Source organism: Cervus elaphus, chromosome 21, assembly GCF_910594005.1.
Source record: "Cervus elaphus chromosome 21, mCerEla1.1, whole genome shotgun sequence".
Taxonomy (NCBI): Eukaryota; Metazoa; Chordata; class Mammalia; order Artiodactyla; family Cervidae; genus Cervus; species Cervus elaphus.
This window is the reverse complement of record NC_057835.1, coordinates 67,348,339-67,368,333: the sequence shown is the minus strand read 5'-3', so window position 1 is coordinate 67,368,333 and position 19,995 is coordinate 67,348,339. Positions and strand designations below refer to the sequence as shown.

Sequence of the window (19,995 nt, the reverse complement as noted above, 5' to 3'; positions counted from 1 at the left end):
AGTGCTACAGAAATTTAAATTGTGTGAAAGTTTGACTGATTGCTTGGTATTGGAATATAGGGAGGATAGTTATGTTAATATTAATAAGTGAAGCAAATCTTGACCTGACTTTTGGTAAGCCCTGAGTAGAAGTAGAGATGAAACCAGTCTTATACAAATGGCTTGAAATGGTGCATAGAACTAACGCTTCCATCATTCTGAATTGGTTCATTGCATTCATGTGCTTGTTAGAGCCAGTTTGATGATGAGAATCTGTTTTGAGTAATTCTGATGATTTTTTAATACTGCATTTAGCTTAGCTTCCCTCTTTTAGCATACTCATTGCTTTCATACAGTGGACTGTAAATTTTCTCCAAATTTGTCTTTAAACTAGTTTTTAAAAAAAATTGGTCAGAGTAGTCACGTTGTTTTCATTAATTTTGGACTTTTAGGAGTTCTTTTTTTTTGTTTTATGTGTCAGGCACTACTCAGAGGAATCAAAAAAGCTTTTTGACAATTTTAAATTTAGCTTCATTTTTGTGAGATAAGCATATAAATTTTTACAGGTAGAAAAAATAAACTAAACCAACTTAAACTTGTATTTAAATTCGGAGTTTAAAATGTCTGAACGTGTCCTTAGGATATCTTAGAGGAGGTAAAAGCAGTGTGCCAGTGTATGGAACCTACCGAGGCAACTGTCTGGATCCCAGATCCCCTTCTGACACCGTCTCAAGAGAAAAGCCAGATTGACCTGCCTGAAGAAAAAATCGGCAAGAAAAGAAAACGGAAAGATGATGGGGAAAACACTCAGCCAGTTAAAAAAGTCATTGGTGATGGAACTAGAGATCCACTTCAGCCATATTCTTGGCTCTCCCCAAGCACAGGCATCGTGATCCGGTATGGGCTGAACCTCCTCTGAACCTACTGAATGTTTTCAGTGAAGGCGGGCTCTGTTTTTGTCAGTGAGACAGACATTATATGCAGTATAAAGCCCTTCTCTTTCTTTCAGTGATTTGACGATGGAGATGAACAGATTCCGGCTGATCGGTCCTCTTTCTCACTGCATCTTAACTGAGGCGCTCAAAGCTGCTTCCGTCCACACCGTAAGAGTAAACCTGATTGCATTGCTTTGTTCTGGTCAGGTCCTTCTTAGCAAATTTGTGAAACCTAATGTTTAATTCGGCAGCATTTGGGGCCATAGCTTATACATGTTTGTTTGCCTGTTTATGCTTATTATCAGAGATTTTTATCTTTCATTTCTCCTAGAATAGCAAATCTAAGTGAATATAGCAAGTAAACTGATTGGTTCTTATTTAAATACAGACTGCTCCTGCAGCTTCTGAATTTTGTAAAGGGTCTTAACTTCTGCTCCACAGGTAAGTAGGTAACAGGGAGCCACCCCTAAAATCCCTGAAAGTATGTGCCAGGTTTCTTTGTTTGTATTTGTGTGATGCATCTCTGGGGTTCATTCTCAGGATGGTCTAGCAGGTTGAGAGCAATGTGTCAAATGAACCTCTGTTCAGTAGAACTTTTTGCAAGGATGCTGTTTCTTTGTGCTGTCCAGTATAGGAGCCACCAGCCACAGGTAGCTACTGAGTGGCTAGTGTGACTGAGGAAGTGAATTGGTACTTGTACTCATTTTAATTATTAATAGGTAAATTCAAAGCTGTCTGTGTCAAGTGGCTGCCATGTTGATTGCGCAGGTCTGGAGAGTAGAGAGTAGATGAGGCATCAAACTCAAATGTGAACACTTTGGGTTCAGATTTGGTTCGTTTTCCTGTGTCAGTGCCTCTCAGCGTCCATGCCTCTCGCTGATTGGACATGTCTGATACAGTGATAGACCCTATCAGAGTTTGAGCTGCTGGAAGACAGATACTTTAAAAACCAAAGGTGACCTCTGTCTCTTCACTGTTTCCTCACTAGTCTCTGTCATCTCTGGCCTGGGTCCTGAAGCAGCTTCTCAACTTTCTTTCATTGTTCCCATTTTTGGCTCCTTTCTCCACACAGGAGGCAGAGTGATATTTTAGCAATTTTTTGTTTTTTTCCAAAGGAAAGTGAAGTGTAATTTTCTTCTTTTTTTTTTTTTATTAATTCATTAATTATTTTTTGCTGCACTGGGTCTTTGTTGCTGTGCAGGCTTTTTCTCTTGTTGCAGTGAGCAGGGACTACTCTCTAGTTGCGGTGCACAGACTTCTTACGGTGGCTTCTCTTCTTGTGGAGCACGCAGGCTTCAATGGTTGTGGTGCACAGGCTTAGTGGCCCCAGGGCATGTGGGATCTTCCCAGACCAGGGATCGAACCCATGTCCCCTACATTGGCAAGCAGACATCTTAACCACTAGACCACCAGGGTAGCCCCATTTTAGCAATTTATGCTCATCAAGCTACTTCCTGATTCAAAGCTTTTGGATAGCTTCTCATTGTTTGTGAGAAAAAAAAAAATCCAAAGCCCTTAATTTGACTGGTAATCTTGTGCCTCCATGCCTGTCTGGCCTTATCTCTTCTCATGTTCGGCACTTCAGCCACACTGGCTTCTTCCAGTGGCTCCTGGTTCTAGAATGTGTCAGATCTCATGTCCCTTTGAGACTGTCTGAATTTTCTGTCTCTACCCCTCTTCTTGGCTGAGTCTAAAGGTTTCAACATCTGTATCACTTTCCTCTAGAATTCTTTCCTGATCTCCAAGTTCAATTAAATCCTTGCTGCTGTTTTCATTCCATCTTGCACCATTCCTCAGTTTTTACGTCTAGATTTGTTCACATGTCTTTGCGATGTCCGTGTCTCAAGACTCTGAGCTTCATGCTGGCAGGCTCGGGGCAGTCCTCTTCTTGACTCTGTGCCCCAGGCTCAGCGCAGTGCCTGGCGCTGACTAGGCATTCCACGCTGGCTAGTAAGTTGCAGAGGGAGGATTCGAACCTGCCAAGTTTGGTTCCAGGGTCTGTACTTTGAATCACGTGCTACCTGAGTGTCTGTGAGGTAAGGGGCTCAATGTATTAATATTATAGGTTAGACTCTGTAAGGGAACATCCCCCTTCAGCAAACTATGGTATGAATCACAGCTGTGACGTTCTCTTCCCGGGCATGCATGTGGTACTCGAAGTGCTGTTTGAAACCTCAGTTCCTAGTTCTGTTCAGAAAAAAAGGCAAGTAAAATAGATTATTTCTTGAAATTTCTAGAAATACTATAGTAGTAATATCTTCCTTTGCTAAAGACTTCTTCAAAAGGGGTTTTGTTTTGGTTTTTCTTCAGTGAGGAAAATTGTATTGCTTAGTCTGGCGATGAGGTTGGTAGTGTTGGGAGAAGAGCAAGGAGCAAGGTCTCTCGTGTTGGCACTGTGCTCCGGAGACCACAGGCGTGTGGTACGTTAGTCAGGTAGTCTCTCAGAAAACGCAGATATTCTTCTTAGTGCAGAACTCTTGAGAGAAGCATAGTCCTACGTCCTTGTCTTTGGTTAGAAGAGTTGTTAATCTGATGTGACAGTTTCCCTGGTTCCTCTCCAAAAACATTCATTCTAAGAAACGAGGATGAAAGGATGGAGGCCAGTAGCACAAACGTTTTAACCAAAATTATTAAGCCTGATCCATTGTGTGTCTGGTGAACAGGAGTTGTTGTTTTCTAGGAGGGAGAGGACACAGAGAAGACACCTCACCGTTGGTGGATTGAAAGCTGCAAGAATCCTGATAGTGTTTCCCTTCATCACAGACAAGCAGCCATTTTTGACTTGCTGGGAGGTATACGGGGAAACGGGGCTTCCCAGGTGGCGCTAGTGGTAAAGAACCCGCCTGCCAGTGCAGGAGCCGTAAGAGATGCGGGTTTGATCCCTGGTTGGGAAGATCCCCTGGAGGAGGGCACAGCCACCCATTGCAGTACTCTTGCCTGGAGAATCCCCCGGACAGAGGAGCCTGGCGGGCTACGGTCCACAGGGTCACAAAGAATCGGACATGACTGGAGTAACTTAGCACTCAGCATGCATACGGGGGAACACGGGAGGAAGATGGGGAAGATGGGAGGGGTGGGAACTGGGTTAAAAGAGCATCTTGCAGCTGAGCTACCTAAATATAGTGGTGCTTTTCACTTTGAAACTGTTAAAATACAGCAAGAAGCACAAATGGGATGTTAGTATTTTAAATAAATAACTGGTATTCTGCTACTATACGTAAATGCATATACCAGCTACTAAACTGAAGTCTTTTTACCCACACATGATTGCATTTGTATATAAAGCTCCTGTAGTTATTGATAGGGATATCCGTGTTCGTGTTGTAAAATGACCTGTTATGTTAACTTAATGTTTTTGGTAAAGCGTCACTCTTTATGAATGTTAATTTATTCTCTGAAAGTATCATTGAGAAGATAAAAGGGAATGTGTGTCTTTATAAAATCAGCCCAAGATGAAAATTTCATTAGAAACATTTGAAAATGAAAGCAAAATATGTATGTATTTGTGAATAACTTCCTGTTTGCATTTTGTTTTGTTGCTAAAGGAATAACATCACCAGCAGAAATTCCAGCAGGTACTATTCTGGGACTGACGGTTGGTGATCCACGAATAAATCTGCCTCAAAAGAGGTCCAAAGTTTTGCCCAATCCAGAAAAATGCCAAGGTAAAGTTCCTGAGACAACCCTGGTTTTCCTTAACAACTGTTCTGACTAGTCAGTCCCATTAGAAGAATTCCATCAGTGACAACTTCTGCAGTAACTTTATCTGTAGAAAATTTCAGGCCATCTTTTTACTTGCCTACCTTTTCAAGGTGATCATGATAAAAGGAAATGGTGTATCAGGAAGTATCTTTAGCTGTAAACGTGTATCCTGATCCTTATGTTCATTTTTTCCCCTGAGTTCTCTATTTTCAATATCTAGTAAAAACCTGCCTCTGCAAACGGGGTTCTCTGAAAATGCCTGGCTTTTCAGAATTTTAATTGTGAGGAAGGGACCCGCACCCGCAGCTGGTCTTGTGCTCTTTGGAAGCCTCTGTCTGACCATACAGATGACCCAGGTTCGAATCCTGGCAAGGCCATCCCAGGTGCTGAAGGGTAAGAGGTCTCGGCTTAGAGTCAGTAGCTTGGCCTTTGGGGGTTTCTTAGGGGACGTGGTTGGGGGTGGGTGGGGGCTGGCTAAAATCTTAGTCTGATCTGCACAATTGTGATAATGCCTCACTGTGTTTACTGTCATTTAAGCCCAGTTAATTGGAAGAATAATTAAAATCAGTCTGTCAGTTTTGGGAGAAAAGATACTGACTGGTGTGTGTAGTAACAACTTGAGATTTGTGTTTTTTTTCACCTTCACAAGTAGGTAGATAGCTTATTAAGGGGGCAGTACAGTACTCTGCCATAACCTTAACATGAAAGGTGGATTGGATGAAAGAGGAATTTAAGATAGATAGGTAAGTTAGTTAATTAGAAAGTCTAACACTTTAATCAATGAATTGTTGGCTCTTTCTTTTCTTTTTTAATAGCAGTATGGTTGGGTACAACCGTAGAAGTTAGAGCATCTACTACACTGATAGTTGTTGACTGTCAGAACAATCTCAAAACCACAGTTAAACTCTGCTTAGTCTGTCTTGCTGCCTCAAATCCTTTTTTGGAATAATTTTTAAAAATTCCTATTGGGGTGTAGATTTACAATGTTTTATTAGTTTCAGGTGTACAACAAAGTGAATTTGTTATTCATATACGTTCAGTTCAGTTCAGTCGCTCAGTTGTGTCCTACTCTTTGTGACCCCATGGACTGCAGCTGGCCACGTACATACACATATATCCATTGTTTTTAAGATTCTTTTCCCATATAGGCCATTACAGAGGATTGCGTAGAGTACCCTTCGCTCTACAGTAGGTCCATGTTAGTTATCTATTTTATATTCAGTAATGTGTATATGCGTCAATCCCGGTCTCCCAATTTATTCCTCCCCTCTTTCCCCCCAGCCCCATAACCATAAATTTATTTTCTACATTTGTAACTACTTCTGTTTTGTAGATAAGTTCTTTTGTGGCCTTTTTTTTGAGATTCCACATATAAGCTATATCATATAATATTTGTCTTTCTCTGTCTTACTTCGGTCAGTATGACTGTACCTAGGTCGATCCATGTTGTCATAAATGGCATTATTTTGTTCTTTTTGATGGCTGAGTAATAGTCCCTTTATATTTGTACCAAATCTTTATCCATTCCTCTGTTGATGGACATTTAGATTGCTTCCATGTCTTAGGTATTGTAAACAGTGCTGCAGTAACATTGGGGTGCATGTATCTGTTTGAATTATGATTTTCTTTGGGTGTATGCTCAGGAATGGGATTGTTGGATCATATTGTAGCTCTATTTTTAGTTTTTTAAGGAATCTTCATACTGTTCTCCATAGTGTCTGTACCAGTTTTGGGAAAAGGCAGTTATGTATTAAATTCTTTCTAAGGCTTTCATTGTTCATTTGCTAAGTTGTGTTCAACTCTGCAGCCCCATGGGCTGCAGTACGCCAGGCTTCCCAGTCCTTCACTATCTCCTAGAGTTTGCTCAAACTCAAGTCCATTAAGTTGATGATACCATCCAATCATCTTATTCTCTGCCACCCACTTCTGCTCCTGCCTTCAATCTTTCCCAGCATCAGGATCTTTTCCAATGAGTTGGCTCTTCACATCAGGTGGCCAAAGTATTGGAGGTTCAGCTTCAGCATCAGTCCTTCCAAGGAATATTCAGGACTGATCTCCTTTAGGATGGACTAGTTTGATCTCCTTGCTGTCCAAGGGACTCTCAGGAATCTTCTCCAGCACCACAGTTCAAAAGCATCAGTTCTTTGGCGCTCAGCCTTCTTTATGGTTCAACTCTCACATCCATATATGACTACTGGAAAAACCATAGCTTGACTATACAAACCTTTATCAGCAAAGTGATGTCTCTGTTTTTGAACATGCTGTCTAGGTTTGTCATAGCTTTTTTCCCAAGGAGCAAGCATCTTTTAACTTCATGGCTGCGGTCACTGTCTACAGTGATTTTGGAGCCCAAGAAAATAAAATCTATCACTGTTTTCAGTTTTTCCCCTTCTATTTGCCATGAAGTGATGAGACTGGATGCTGTGATCTTTAGTTTATTGAATGTTGAGTTTCAAGCCAGCTTTTTCACTCTCTTCTTTGACCCTCATCAAGAGGCTCTTTAGTTCCTCTTCACTTTCTGCCATTAGAGTGGTATAATCTTAGTATAAATCAGTTCAGAGAAAATTAAAGTCTATCTTGAAAAAACTTTACAAAATGATAACCAAGATAAGCCTAGTTAACCATCTGTCATCATACAGATTTATTTCAATATCATTGGCTATATCCTCTGTCCTGTACATTGCATCCCCATGACTTATTTATTTTATAAATGGAAGTTCGTGTCTTTTAATCTCTCTCAACTATTTCATTCATCCCTCCACAAGTCTCCCCTCTGGCAACCACCAGTTTGTTCTCCGTATCTATGACTCTGTTTCTGTCTTAGGTTTTGTTTTTTAGATTCCACATACTAGCGATATCATTTGGTATTTGGCTTTCTCTGTCTGGCTTAGCATAATATCCTCCAAGTCCATTCATGTTGTTGGAAATGGCAAAATCTCATCCTTTTTCATGGCTGAGTAGAATTCCATTGTATATGTACCACATATTCTTTAACTGTTCATCTGTTGATGGACCCTTAGGTAGCTTCCACACCTTGGCTATTGTAAATAATTGATGCAGTGAGCATAGGGGGTGCACATATCTTTTCAATTGAGTGTTTTTATTTTCTTTGAAAACGTACTGCAAAACAGAGTTGCTGGATTGTGTGATAGTTTGATTTTTCGTTTTTTGGGGGAGCCTCCATTCTGTTTTACACAGTGGCTGCACCAGTTGACATTCCTACCAACAGAGTATGAGGATTCCCTTCTCTTCACATCCTTGCCAGATCGGTGTCCCCAGGAGGACGCCCAGTTGCCTCCTGACTTTCTGGGAAACTTTAAAATCAGCAAGTAAAGGCTCTTTTCAGACTGCTTCCTCTGTACTGGTTCTTGGAGCATGTAGATTTTGTGCGCACCCTTTCAGAGTGGGGTCTGTGTTTCCTGTAATCCTCCAGCTGTCCTGTAGTCAATCCCAGCTGGCCTTCAAAGCCAGATGTTCTGTGAGCTCATCCTCTCCATACAGCTCCCCCAGGCTGGGGAACTTGATGTGGAGCTTGGGCCCTTCGCTCTTTTGGGAAAACTCTGCAATTGTGATTCTCCTCCTGTGTTCTGTGGGTCACCTACCCTGCCCGCCTAGCCCAGGGAGTGTGTGGCTTGACTTTACCAGGTCTCTACCTCTCCTCTCCAGTTCCTTCTTTATTTTCTTTACCTGTAGGAAGTCTTTCCTGCTAGTCTTCAAGATGTTCTCATACATGGTTGCTCTGTAAACAGTTGTGATCGTCCTGTGCCCACATGAGGAAGTGAGTTCAGGGTCTTCTGAACCGTCTTGACCACCAATCTCACAATCTCAGCACATCACAACTGCAGAGTCACTTCCAACTTTTTTTTTTCTTTTTCAGCCATCAGACCCATGTGGGTATGTTCTATTGAGTGATCTTTTGTGTTGGCATTTTAGGACCTTAACCTAAACCCATTAATTGTCTGATTTTTGTTTTTTTCTTTTTTTTCTTCTAATTCTTCAGTCCAACAAAACAAAATCTGAAAGATATTTTTCCCCCTAGTGTTGAAATAGTTGCATATAGGATATCTCTTCTATCAGTATGCATGTTTATAACTGAAACAATTCCTCCCCCTTTCCCACTGGAGTATTTTGGCCGGTGTGACTCGTTTAAAGGGATGAAACAACGTAGTTCACAGAAAATATATTCATTTGAAAGGAATGAGAGCAATACGTTTTACAGAAAGGGAATTCACTCAGTTCAATAAAAATAGGGTTGTTAGAGACTTGAGATAAAAGGACAGAAAAAAAGGACAGTATCTGTTAGCTCAGGACTTTTGGGTCAGGGATGATATAAAGAGCTCTGAAGCCTGTAGTTAAAATATAACTTGTGCAATCAGAGAGTATGATCAAGAAGTGGTTCTTCGCCTCTGCAGTGATGCCTAGAATTTGATTATCTTCCCTGTGGAATCAGGCAGTTATTTCGAGGAAATTTAATGTAATATTTGCATCTTATACACTAAAAATAAATGTCAAGTAAGTTTAGGAGCCTGCACTGTTTCACAGATCATGAAACCAACTGTAAGAGTAACAGTTTCTATTCAAGTAAATAAATTCTCTAGAGAAGTAAATCCCTGTAGAATATTTTCCTCTAACAGAAAGTCCTCTAGCATCATTTAGAATTTGACCCTTAAATTAAAGAATGTGGTTTAAGGCTGTTTCTTTTCCCTCTTAGATAATGAGAAAGTTAGACAGCTGCTTCTGGAGGGTGTGCCTGCAGAGTGTTCGCATAGCTTTCTCTGGAACCAAGATGTCTCTAAGAGTGTCACAGAGAATAAAATCTCGGATCAGGTAACTAATGGTAAAGTCATGAAAACAGGTTGAAATTCATCACTTTAGAGACCATGAAAGTTATTTCATACTTTATAGATGCCCATAGACTTCCTTTTATTTTTAGACTTTTGATCCCTTACTTAATGATATAAACAATGATTTTTTTTTTCTGTTTTAGAGAAGAATAATCTCTAGAAAAGATGAATACAGAGACTTTTTCTTGAAAATGATAGTCTTGTGGTTTAAATATGTTTTTCATTCATTATGTTTTTCCCCTTAAATGTTCTCAGTCTGTAATCTCACAATGACTGAGCTCCTGCCAGCACCAGGTATTATATTCAGTGATGGGGCGAATGCCTAGGATACAGTTGAAGAAGTACAGAGTATGAAGGAAGCCCAAAGAATGGGTACTGAGCCCGGACTAGGGAAATTAGGGAAAGCTTCCCAGATGGAGGAGCCGGTATTTGAGCTAACTCTTAGGTGGATGGTCAGAATTAACCAGACTTCTTGGGGTCAGGAGCCAGGAGTCAAGGCTACATTGGAGAAACGATTGTCCAAAGTTGAGGGGAAGGGCAAGGGCCCAGACCAAAAACAGGGTGACCTGTTCAGGAATCTCCAAGCAGATCAGTATCTTAGAGTTAAGGGTGAGGCAGGAGACGGAACTGAAGAGATTAAAATGCGGGTCCAGTGTAAAAGACCTTGAGGCATCTTTGCATTTGGACTGAAGATGTAGGGGCCATTGAAGATTTTAAACTTGGCCATGACATGATTAGATTTCACTCTGGCAGTGTTGTGGAGACTAGGGATGGGGAAGAGGGGGCCTGAGGAGCTGGAGAGAGGACACATGGTTGGATGGCCTTAAAAGAGATCCTTAAAATAGTCCAGATGGCATGGTGGGGGCCTGAAGTGTGTCTGTGCAGCTGGAGTGGAGGGGCTGGGGAGTAAAACCGACAAGACTCAGTGGTTGATTGGAAGATGGGACGTGAGAAAGAAGGCTTGTGGGTTAGCTTCCAGGGGTCTAGCTTGGATTTAAGAGCTCAGCTGAAAGAGAGCCAGAGCCAGGTCTGACTTGTCACTCTTGTCTTCCCAGGTGCTAGCACAGTGCCTGGTGTATCACAAGTGCTCAGGAAATATTTGAATGAACGAGTAAATGAATGAACAGTAAATATTTGAAAGGATGATGAATGAGTGAATGAGCTGTGAGGATTGTGCGTCCTGCTGGCTGGGGCACAGTGGAAGAGAGGGACACAGCGGGGCAGATGAGCTCGATCTCCGATAAACTGGGTTTGAGAAGCCTTGAGCTGTCCCAGGAGCAGATGTCCAGGAGACAGGTGTCTGTCTCAGGAGGAAACACTGGGGCTATAGACATAGATACTTTGGAATCACTAAGGATTAAAAAAAGGAGACCCAAGACTTGGTCCTGCATGCAGGGCGTTCCTGAGTTAAGCTCTGTCGCTGATGGAGATGGTCTCTGCTGTGGTCTTCTCAGTCGAGTGGCAGGCCTCTCATACCTGCTCATCTCCTTTGACAGCTGGCAAGAAAAATCTGAAAGGATGTTGTTACTCACTCCCTCCAGTCCACCTGACAGATAATTTGTAGCATCTTCTGTTTTAGGACCTGATGAGAAATTTTCTCAAAGAGCTGGAGTATTATCCAACTTGCTTCCCTTGAGAAATTGTTAATTATTCATACCTCCTTTACTCCATGACCTCCAATCTTAACCAAAGTAAATGTAAGAGTGTTAAAATATAAGATTAATCCTGATATAAGAAACGAGCAGAATGAGTTTATGTTGTTTTAGAACGTTAATCATCTAGTATATTCTAGACCAAATTTAAGACAATGTGGCATTTTCTACCAAAGCAATTCTATGGAGGAAAACCATCCCGGGAGGAGTACTCTGTACTCACATTTATTTATTGAGAATGCTTTCTTCCTAAAAGAGTGTTTAACTTTCTACAGCTGCTTATAGGGAGACCCAGTAGGATCTCCCAGAAGACTAGAGTTGTTTGTCTTGAATTATTTTCTTCCACTTCAGGATTTAAACCGGAAGAGGAGTGAATTGCTGGTGCCCGGGTCACAACTTTTTTTAGGTCCCCATGAATCCAAGGTTCCTATACTTTTGATTCAACAACCAGGAAAAGTGACGGGTGATGACCAGCGAGGCTGGGGAAGTGGCTGGGATGTCCTGCTCCCAAAGGGCTGGGGCATGGCGTTCTGGATTCCATTTGTAAGTGACTCTTTTGATACTGACTAACAGTTACAACATTCAAGATACATTCTTAGGGAATGCCAAGTGATGAAAATGTTGCTGACTTAATGCAGGGCCTAGAAATTGAGTGCTAGTTTTCTGCCCTTTGAGCTATAACCTTGGATACGAGATAATTTCATAAAGTCCCTGGAGCCAGGTTCATTAGTAAGAGTTGTGCTTACATTTGGTGAACTTTCGAGGTTTTAAAAGTGGCCTGATTGTTGAATACTAGTGGCAACAAACGAGGTTTTTTGTTTTTGTTTTTACTTGAAATTTGTTATAGTTTAAAAGCAAAATATTTAATTTTTATAGATGTGTAGAGTACAATTGTTTTTGTGTTGATCCATATATTCCTCTTTATTAACTGCAGCTAAAAATTTTTTTTAAACTCTAATGTGTGTTTGAGTTTTCCTGGTTAGTTTAAATAATTACTTAGAGAACATAAAGGACATGTATTACTGTTAGATTCATGCAGGCAATTAATTTTAGTCCTTATGCATAGTGTAAAAGATATTTAATCATTTAGGAGCGGGGTTATTTTTAAAGATAACTTTAAACTTATGAACTGTTTCAAATATACAGAAAGTGACACTTGTGTACTGTCCAGCTTAAGAAATAAGCCATTAAAGGGTCATTGGAAGCACTCTGTATCCCTCTCCAATCCCATTTCCTTCTCTCCTTCCAAAGGAATCACTGGCCCTATTGGTGTTTGTTGCTATCATGCATGTTTTTATAGTTTTATTAATTGTGTGTGTATGTATCCCAAACTAAAATAGCTAAATTTGTAACATGGAAACTTACATTACCATATGTAAAATAGATCGCCAACAGGAATTTGCTGTATGGCTAAGAAACTCAAACAGGGGTCTGTATCAACCTAGAGGGGTGGGATGAGGGAGATGGGAGGGAAGTTCAAAAGGGAGGGGGTATATGTATACCTGTGGCTGATTCAGGTTGAGTTTGACAGAAAGCAACAAAATTCTGTAAAGCAATTATCCTTTAATAAAAAAATAGATTAAAAAAATAGCTAAATTTGACATGTTTTTACTTGCTCTGTTCACTCAACATTGAGATTTTTTTTTTTTTCCGTGATGATTGATGAAGCTCTAAGTCATTCATTTTTACTGTTGTATGGTAACTCATTGTAGAGTTAATTCCTCAGTGTATTTATCCATTCTCTTTTTGATGGGTATTTAGGTTTCCCACTTTCCCCATACAAAGAATTCAGCAGTTTCCCTGTAAGTTGGTATGATGACAGAATCTTTCTGGCCTTTCTTCTAGATCTATCGAGGTGCAAGAGTCGGAGGGTTAAAAGAAACCTCAGTACATTCTCAGTATAAAAGGTCGCCTAATGTCCCAGACGATTTCCCAGACTGCCCTGCTGGGGTTCTCTTTGCTGAAGAGCAAGCGAAACACCTTCTTGAGAAGTACAAGAGGTAAGAAGCTGGCTGCTCGAGTTTTCTGTCTTAAAGGGAAGACACGCTGCCCAGCAGTGTTTTTCCTGGCCTCAGGGACTTCTTGACTGTGTCACGTGGAGTTTGTAGACTTGTCAGCATTCCCGAGACATGATTGAAGAGGACATTACTTAGTTAGTAGATGGCCCTATTGCTGGATTTTATTGTCCGTGCAGGTTACAAACCCTTCTCTTGGTTATTTGATTCAGTGACGATGGTGTACTCCTGAACTGTGGACCTGAGTTCCGGGCGCTTGTTAACAGATTCCCACTACTGAGCCCTGCCCCTCAAAATGGATATTGTATGTTTTTTTTTTTTTGTAATGGTTATAAATGGAGTATATATTTATGAAATTTTGAAGAAAGTATGGAAACATATAAAAATACTTTATAAACTAGTGTATTCCTTTTATCCAGAGAGATAAGCACTGTTTTTGCATTTTAGTATCTATCCATCTAGACTGTTTTCTTTTCTTTTTCCATTGGAAGAGTGGCCAGTGAGAGGCTGTATTTCCTTTATACTCTGGAAAGGAAACCCTGGGCATGTGTATTTCCTGCTGAAATCCAGTAGGCTCCTGGAAGCACAGAAACCCTCTTGTTTGTTGTGGCATCTGCTATGTCCAGCCAGTGCCCAGTGGGCCCGAATACTTGCATCTGTTGACTGATGAATGGGTGAATAATTGAATGTTGTGTTTCCTTGACTCTGAGCTCCACGGTCGTGCATTCCTGTGCATGTCTGCAGCCACAGAGACGGGCCCTGCCTGACTTTCCAGGTTTGAAGGGTGGACAGATGAGCTGTGGTTTGAATGATGGATGAATAAGTGGACGAGTGAGCGGCAAGAGGTTCCTGGATTCTGGCTCACAGGCCCTTTTGAGGGCAGCCGTCCTGTGCCTCCCATAGTATGCAGGGGCTTCTCTGTGCTTGTTAAGTAGTAATTGACAGAAATACTTATTTTTCTATGTATATAATAAATTTTTTAAAAATTTAATCAATTTTTAAATTACTGGTTTATTTGGCTGCACTAGGTCTTAGCTGCGGCAGGCAGGATCTCTGATCTTACTGGCAGCGTGCAGGAACTTTAGTTGCAGCATGTGGGATCTAGTTCCCTGACCAGGGATTGAACCTGGGCCTCCTGCGTTGGGAGCGTGGAATCTTAGTCACTGGACCACCAGGGAAGTGGGAATTTTTTTTTAAGCATTATATGACACACTATTTTGAAACCTGCTTTTTTTCATTTAACGGTATGTTATGGAAAATTTTCCTACATCAATAAATACGACTCTACACTAAGTGTTAGCAAACTTATCCTGTAAGGGGCCAGATGATAGCTATTTCTGGCTTTCTGGGCCTTGTCTCCATGGGAACTGCTCAGCTCTGCCGGCATGGTGCAAAAGCCGCCACAGAGGATGTGTAAACGAGTGGGCCTGGCTGTGTTCCAGGCTCACCCTGTGGATTTCCTATCATTTTCATGAGCCATAAGATATTAATCTCTTGTGTTTTCTCAGCCATTTAAGAGTGTAAATCCATTCCTAGCTCATGGGTCATACCTGGCCCCTGGCAGGGGGCCAGGTTTGTCTGGCGAGTCAGTTTACCAATGCAGTGTGGCTATTCTGTGATTTATCAGTGGCCCTTTATATTCTTCCTGCTTTTTTTGCTCTGTGCTTCTGTGAACAGCTTTCCCTATGCGTCTCTACATATTTGTCCAGTTTATTCATTTAACACATGTGAATTTAGAACCTGCCGTGTGTCGAAAACTTTTCTGGGCCCTGAGGCTACAGCAGCGGTCAGGGCAGGCAAAGTCAGTTCTGCCCTTGTGGAGCTTACTCTTTGTGGAAGTGCGTGTTTCCAGGCTGGTGGGAGGGATCCAGGAGAGGTGAGGAGGCTAACTTGCAAGACCAAAGCCCTCAAGCAGGGAAGAGGGGGTGGCATCGGGGCACCAGGGGAAGGGGTGGTGTTCCATAGGATCAGGCTCAGTGCTCTCATTTTAACAGGCTGGAAGCCTGACTCTGAAACGCTACAGATTTAGGTAGGCTAGACTCTGCAGAGAGGTTGGGTAGTAATCTGCTAACCGTGCCTGTCTTCTCAGTTAAAAATAGGCAAGGAAATATCATCTAGGAATAAGGGAGAGAGAGGCTATCAGAGATTTAAGAAGTGAGGAGTTGATGTAAACGGTGTTCTTGGACAGTGGAAGATGGACTCACCGGGAGAAACCTAGGGGATTTGTAAGAAATGTAAGAGCCCACTTGAGTTTTGTGTTAGTAGTGAGACCCTTCAGGACTGTTGCATGCTCTTCCCCAGCCATGTTCTGCCAGTCTGGTGCTGGAGTGGGGAAGGAGGAGGGTTGCATGTAACCAGGATGGGCTTTGCCGGGGGAAGGAGTTGAGGGTATGTGTAAAGGGAGCCTGTGTGAGCTATGGAGAAGGGCACGGCAACCCACTCCAGTGTGCTTGCCTGGAGAATCTCCTGGACAGAGGAGCCTGGTGGGATTGCAAAGAGTCGGACACGACTGAAGCAACTTAGCAGGCGGGCTCTGAACTGTGGAATCTAGGCTTATAAGGAGAGAGATGTGAGGATGGTGGGGGGCAGTGACGAAGTGGGAGAGTAACCATGCGGTAAGTCCCCTACGTGTGAACCTCCAAGTTGCGAATTTCAAAGATGTGAGCGTGTGTTCCATCAGCATCAGGTTTGAGTGAAACTGCAGCTTGCCCTCTGTCTCCTATTGTGTTTTCACCATTTGTTATCTCTTTTTTGTAAATTGTCCATCTCTCTTTTTAAAGGTGTTTGGGTGAGGCCGGTTCCCTGGGAGAGTTTTTCACCAGGTGCCCCTCTCAGAGGCCAGAGCACCTGTGGTTCCATCTCCAGGATATAGGCTCACACTGAACCCCTGGTCATTTGCATTTGGGGTCTTAGGGTGCAGCACATAGTGAGAAGCAAAGGCAGGAAGGACAGTCTGGGCCTGTCCCCGAGGAGACCGTCAGTCTGAAGACACAGGCTCTCACAGAGTGCCCCCGCCCAGAAGGGCCCACAGCCAGGCCGCTCTCTACCTCTTGGGGTCATTAGGTACCAGAGCAGACCCTGGTTCCCACTCATCTGTGGTTTTCTGAAGGCTCTCCCTCACTTACCTGTTGCTGGAAAGGTCAACTGGGGTCATTCATATGGAGGGCAGTTTGGAAATAATCATCAAAATTGCAAGTGCTCATAATACTCGCTGCCTCAGCACTTCCACTCCCGGGACTTGATCCTGTGAACATACTTGTCCTTGAGCAGCATGTTCAAGGTTGTTCATGGCAGCAGCGTTTGTAGAAGCAAAAGCTTGAAAATAACCAAAAAGCCCTGCAGGAGATAATGCCCTGTCTGTCTAGATAACTGAGGCCATAATCACCCAGGGGGGTGAGCCTCGCGCAGAAGAGTGAGGGTGTCTAGATGTGCTCATAAAAGATGATCTCCTAGATATTTTGTTAAATGAGTAAGGTTAAGCAAAGAGCACATGATCTGTTTGCCACCGTTTGGTTTTTTTTTTGCCACCATTTTTTGCAAGATGGGTAAAAACAGAAAGAAATATCCACATTATTTGCTTGTATGTTCATAGAATGTCTGGAGAAGGATATATAAGGAACTGATGATGATAGTGACTCTGTGGAGGATAGTGGGGTTACCAGAGGTCAAGGGTGAGAGAAACTTCACCATCCCCCATCTTGCACCTTGGAAACTGCAAACCCTGTTGAGGGTGCAGTGGCGTCACTGCACGGCTCCAGGAGCACACCTTACCTGCAGTCGTTCAGGAGGGGTGCCCATGGGGCAACTTTGTGGGTGCATTACCTATTACAGTAAAAACCAAACAATAAAAAAAAAAAGCTCAGCCAGGAGAATTGGTTATTATCATTTTTAAAAAAAACCATATTTCTTTGAAAACTTTTTTGTATGTTATTTATTTATTTATTTATTTTGGGGTTTATTGATTAGTTTATTTTTGGGTGTGCCGGGCTTTCTCCAGCTGTGGCGAGTGGGCGCTGCTGCTCGCTGTGGTGTGCGGGCTTCTCACTGAGGTGGCCTCTCTGGTTTCAGAGCACGGGCTCTCGTTATATAATCTTCTGGGACCAGGGACCAAACCCATGTCCCCCGCATTGGCAGGTGGCTTCTTAATCACTGGACCACCCTGCAGGTTTGTTTTTTAAATAGATGGAGTTCAGTGGCCATGGTTCTTTTGATTGTCCATCCTAAACCGTTCAAAATTGGTTTTCCTCTTTGATTCCCATTAGACGTCCTCCTGCAAAACGGCCCAACTACGTTAAGCTTGGCACCCTGGCACCTTTTTACTGTCCCTGGGAGCAGTTAACTCGAGACTGGGAGTCAAGAGTCCAGGCTCAAGAGGAACCGCCTGCAGCTTCCTCTCCAAGTGGTGGGGAGAGCAGAGATGGGGTGCCTTGTGTTCCCGGGCCTGGAAGGACTGCTCAGCTGTCTGAGAACCAGGGCACACCCCTGCGTGACTCCAGTGAGCCTGAGGGAGTCATGGACACGGATTGTCCAGCCGGGGTGGAACCCGACGGGGCGGCCAGCCAGAGTGCCGCCAGCAGCCGCCTTTGCGTTCTTAGGTAAGTGCCCAAGACTCCAGATGCCTTTTTTGGATTGTCTGTTTTTTGATACTGACCCAGGCTCCAGGGTGTAGAAGTTATCATGGTGCCTTTACACAAAGGCCAAGTGAATTTACAGACCTCCTAGCAGGAAAAGTCAGTGGATCCTCGAGGGCCCAGGGGAAAGCCTAAAATCACACACACTTGATTTGGGGCATGATGCAGCTGAAATGATTTAAAAAATCACCTCAGTAGACCTAAACCAAGGCCATTTATGACCTATTTTATTTAGTCTTTGCTCACAAAGCAGTACCCTCACGGTTATGATCTTAAGTAATGAAGAACCCCTGCAAGCACCCTTTAAATTGCTGAATTAGATTCCTTCTCATTGGTTTTGAATGACCTGCGTTTGTGGCCGATGAGGTGGTTCATTCATTCATTGTGATACTGTTGTAGCGCAGAGGGGACTGTGTGGAAGGTGTGCTCGTGGTATTGCTGAAAGCTATTCGATCTGCTTATCATTTACCCTTTGTTCTGTGCTCTGATTTTAAAAGCGTGCCACCCCTTTGCTTTATACTTATTTTTCTGTATAATACCTTATAATTTCCTATCTTTCCTTCTGACTTTTCATACAAGTGTCCCTTAGGCTTTCTTTTTCCATCAAAATTATCAGTTACTTTTTAACCCTCCCACTGTGAATATAGCCATAGATTCCACCCCACCATCTTATTTTTCTCTGCCTTCAGCTTTTAAGCTTTAGTCCTTCAGTCTCAAAATAGTAGACACCTGAAAGAGATTGTTACAAAAATGTAAAAATGGGTGGTTTTAATTTTTTAAAAGTTGAAGCTTTGATCCTTTTCCCACATTGAGTATTAAACAAAAAAGAAAAGCAAATGAACTCTAGCAATGCCCAGTCTCCTGATTGCTTATGTTCTCTATGAACAAAATATCTTCACAAGGCTTGTCTCCCCCTTCACGTAGGAGTAGAAGATTACTGAGGCAGCTGTCAGCCTGGTGTGGGCCCAGGTCTGGGGGCGGTCGGGCGACCCAGCGAGCCGGCAGAGGGCAGCAAGGACTGACTGGAGAGGCCTGCCTGGCCGTGCTGGACGGCTTCCCCAGGGCCCTGGTGTGGGTCAGGCTGGCCCTGCTGGGGAAGGGCAGCCCCGGCCCGCACACCCTGATCTGCGTCCCAGACAAGGAGGATCTCCTGCAGCTCGGCCACGATCGGCTGTACTGTGGGCCCCAGGAGCCCAAGCACAGCGACCCATTCAAGAGCCAGATCCGGGAACAGAAGGAGAAGAAGCTGAAGAAGAGGCCGAACCGAGGGTGTGCCGCATCTGAGGGCCTGGCAGAGGGGGACCCTGCGGCCGGGCCCCAGCCCCTGACCCTGGGCTTGTGGTCAGGCCCCCTCCCGGTTGTGACTTCTCACTGCTCCAGAGCTCTCCTTGGCTTTGTCACCCAGGGAGATTTTTCCGTGGCCGTCGGCTGTGGGGAAGCCCTGGGGTTTGTTAGCCTGACGGGCTTGCTGGACATGCTGTCCAGGCAGCCAGGGCCGGAGAGGGGCCTCGTGTTGCTGAGGCCGCCTGCCTCCCTGCAGTATCGGTTTGCGAGAATCACAATTGAGGTGTGAACGTGGGTTCACATCACGGCACAGAGAAGACCTGTGTTTGCCAAGTCTCACAGCCAACCAGAGAGTTGTTCCCCCTCCCCCTGCCCTGCCTTCTGTTTCAAGACATCACGCGAAATTCCTTGGAAACGAGAATAAAGAAACTTATGTATTTATGCAAATGGGTAAAATGTTTACATCATTCCAGTAATCTCATTGATTTCCATCTTTCCCCATCCTCGCTGTGATACTTTAAAATCATTTGACATATAGAGCCAAAAGCTTTTGTATTTTGCTTTCTCAGCCTGTGTAATTCTTGCTGAAAATAATTAGAAACTCTGGTTGTCTTCTTGCGTCCTTTTTTCTTTTTTTGATCAGAAACCAAGGGCTGTCAAGTCTATTTGAAAATTCTTGTAGTCATGTGATAAGCGATGACAACAGTTGTTTAATGATTTGATTGTTACCAAGGAGGAAAAGAGGGCTTCCTGGGTAGCTCACATGGTGAAGACTCTGCCTGCAATGCGGGAGACCTGAGTTCCATCCCTGGGTGGGGAAGATCCCCTGGAGGAGGGCATGGCCGCCCACTCAGTGTTCTTGCTTGGAGAATCCAATGGACAGAGGAGCCAGGCGGGCTACGTGGGGTTGTAAGAGTTGGACACGACTGAGCGACTTTCATTTTCAAAGAGGA

General features: G+C 43.3%; 1 protein-coding gene across 2 annotated transcripts in view; it reads left to right on the top strand.

Annotated features, from left to right (window-relative positions):
• Positions 1 to 19,671, top strand: part of POP1 (POP1 homolog, ribonuclease P/MRP subunit) — a 36,173-nt gene extending 16,502 nt beyond the window's left edge. For both annotated transcript variants that reach the window (XM_043879357.1, XM_043879358.1), the window contains exons 8-16: positions 620 to 876; positions 989 to 1,082; positions 3,595 to 3,706; positions 4,460 to 4,579; positions 9,328 to 9,443; positions 11,464 to 11,655; positions 12,958 to 13,112; positions 17,390 to 17,722; positions 18,683 to 19,671. In XM_043879357.1, the coding sequence (XP_043735292.1) occupies positions 620 to 876; positions 989 to 1,082; positions 3,595 to 3,706; positions 4,460 to 4,579; positions 9,328 to 9,443; positions 11,464 to 11,655; positions 12,958 to 13,112; positions 17,390 to 17,722; positions 18,683 to 19,331 (2,028 nt within the window). In that variant the 3' untranslated portion in view covers positions 19,332 to 19,671. The remainder of the gene's footprint in view (positions 1 to 619; positions 877 to 988; positions 1,083 to 3,594; positions 3,707 to 4,459; positions 4,580 to 9,327; positions 9,444 to 11,463; positions 11,656 to 12,957; positions 13,113 to 17,389; positions 17,723 to 18,682) is intronic.
• The last annotated feature ends 324 nt before the right edge of the window (positions 19,672 to 19,995 follow it).